Source organism: Dendroctonus ponderosae, unplaced genomic scaffold (genome assembly GCF_020466585.1).
Source record: "Dendroctonus ponderosae isolate FM_Combo_2020 unplaced genomic scaffold, Dpon_F_20191213v2 Dpon_F_20191213_3, whole genome shotgun sequence".
Taxonomy (NCBI): domain Eukaryota; kingdom Metazoa; phylum Arthropoda; class Insecta; order Coleoptera; family Curculionidae; genus Dendroctonus; species Dendroctonus ponderosae.
The window spans coordinates 12,805,850-12,807,968 of record NW_026018508.1 but is presented as its reverse complement, the minus strand read 5'-3'; the positions used below and the strand labels follow the sequence as shown (position 1 = coordinate 12,807,968).

Genomic DNA, 2,119 nt, shown 5'->3' with positions numbered 1-2,119 from the left:
GTAATAATATATAATAAATATGTTTTGAATTTAATTGAAAAAATATTTGAGTTTACCTCGGTTATTTCAGAAAACATGGGTTTCGTCTTCTTATTTTCTACCACGCAACGCATTCTTGATGTTAAGACGATACGAATCACTCTTCAGCTTATAGTTGCAAAATATGTAAAACGAATTTATTAGGGCTTATTTTCAATTCTCTATATTATTTCTATGATTAATTGTGTTTACCACGCATCAAAATATATTTTTTCCCTTCATATACCCTTTGATTCCTTTATGATTAAATCTTCTCAATTTAGTTTAATTTTTTTAGCCTTGGATTAGTTCAGTTAGAACTTTTTCTTTGAACATACGCGCGATGGCTTACATTATGTATACATATAGTGTGTCAAGTGTATCCTGTCTCTATAGCTCTTCCTCGTTTTACCGTCTATTTTAAACAGATATAACGTCTTCCAATCACCAAAATTAATTGATTTTGTAGTCATATTCAGATTAGTTGTAGCAGACGTTCATGAACAAAATACACAAGAGCAGTCACAAAAACATGCTACAATGCGAAAAGTATTAAGTAATGTTGAACGCCAAAAACGATTTCGTGCTAAAAAAGGAGCATTAAGTAATAGATCAACTCAAAGTAGCTATCATCAACCACGAACTAGTGCTGAACGTCAAAGATTATACAAACCAAATAAGAAATTAGGACAAAAAATTGCTCTGGTGAACAGCAGTGGCCCAAGAATAACATCGAAAAAGTTGCAAAAAGGCATCGAACCTTTCCTCAATAAACATAGCTATTATGCTTGGCGCATCAACCACTTCTTAAGATGCAACTCACTCGTGTTTGCGAAACGTTAGGAAGAATATTTTCCATGACGGCCTAACAGCCCAAGAAAGTCACCACCTTGTAGATGGACAGTTTTCCGTATCACCCTGTATGGTGAGGCAAGATTTATGGAAATCCGGTCGTATGCGTCCACCTTTAAGGATAGCCGGCACCGGTGCCGGCAAAATCGTAAAAACAAACGAATCATTGCTGATTTTGAGTGCGAAGCGACATGATTCCAGTACGAATCTTGACGGTTTTTGCCACCTTAATTGTGGGTAGTTGGGGGGCTGTTACAACCCCCAGCACTCCTGGTGGCAAAGTTGTGGTGTGCAACTACGAGACCAAATCGCATCTAAGAGAAGGTAAAAAGCCACATTTTATTTAATTTCTACGAAATTCTGCAACGAGAAGGAAAAGTTAGTGTAAAAATAATCTAGAAGTTAACAGTATAAGAAACAGGTTTTTTTCGGTAATTTAATGCCAATCGGTTAAGGTAAAGTGACTTTGAGACGAAGTAAATAATGTGTAGGCTGTTGCACATGTACTTTAATTATTCAATAAATAAGATTAACGGTGCTTGTTGAAGGTAAAGCATATGAAACAAGGAGACATACTGAGGTCAGATTTACTGGATTTTTCAGCAAGTTTACTTGCTGTTTTTTTTCTTTTTTTCTAGCCCATGAAAGTAGACTCTGTTGCTATTTTTCAAGAAAAGCTTCATTAATTATAAGAAAACGGCCATAATTAGCACATTCTAGAATGTGATAATCTTCCATATGCCACGGATAAACTGTTATTTGCTTCATCAGAGCGATAACTTTACATTTGAAATCATGCCAAAGGTCTTCAATTAATCACTGTACCTAATAAACAACATCCCAGAATCAAGCAGATAAACTCAATAAACAGTCCGATTAGACTTTAAAGGCCTGTTTCGGGCGCTAAATGGATGAAGGTAAAATATTATTGGAAGTTGTTCGGAAGGATCTCAGAATATTGAGACAATACAGGGTGATTTAAAATTGGCGTCATTCCTTTTAAGGGGTAATAGGGGCTCACTTGGAGAGTACGAGGAAAATATTGAAACTTTAATTTTGATAAAAAATAATTTCATTTTGACGTTTTTGAAACAGTTCATCAAAGGCTTGAATTTTCAGAAGTGGAGGTTTTTCCGAAAACCTTCTCAGTTTTCAGCAATAGCAAATGTGCCCAATAAGGCAAATCTTACAGCACTACCTAAAATCAACCTGTGGAGCAATTACCTCAAAAGCGGCAGGAGTTATGAAG

At 35.6% G+C, this 2,119-nt stretch overlaps 1 protein-coding gene across 1 annotated transcript in view; it reads left to right on the top strand.

The window, feature by feature from the left end:
- The first annotated feature begins 963 nt into the window (after positions 1 to 963).
- LOC109537265 (chitinase-like protein Idgf4) overlaps positions 964 to 2,119 on the top strand; it is a 3,907-nt gene continuing 2,751 nt past the window's right edge. Inside the window, exon 1 of the mRNA XM_048665185.1 lies at positions 964 to 1,194. Coding sequence (XP_048521142.1) covers positions 1,062 to 1,194 — 133 coding nt within the window. The 5' untranslated portion in view covers positions 964 to 1,061. The remainder of the gene's footprint in view (positions 1,195 to 2,119) is intronic.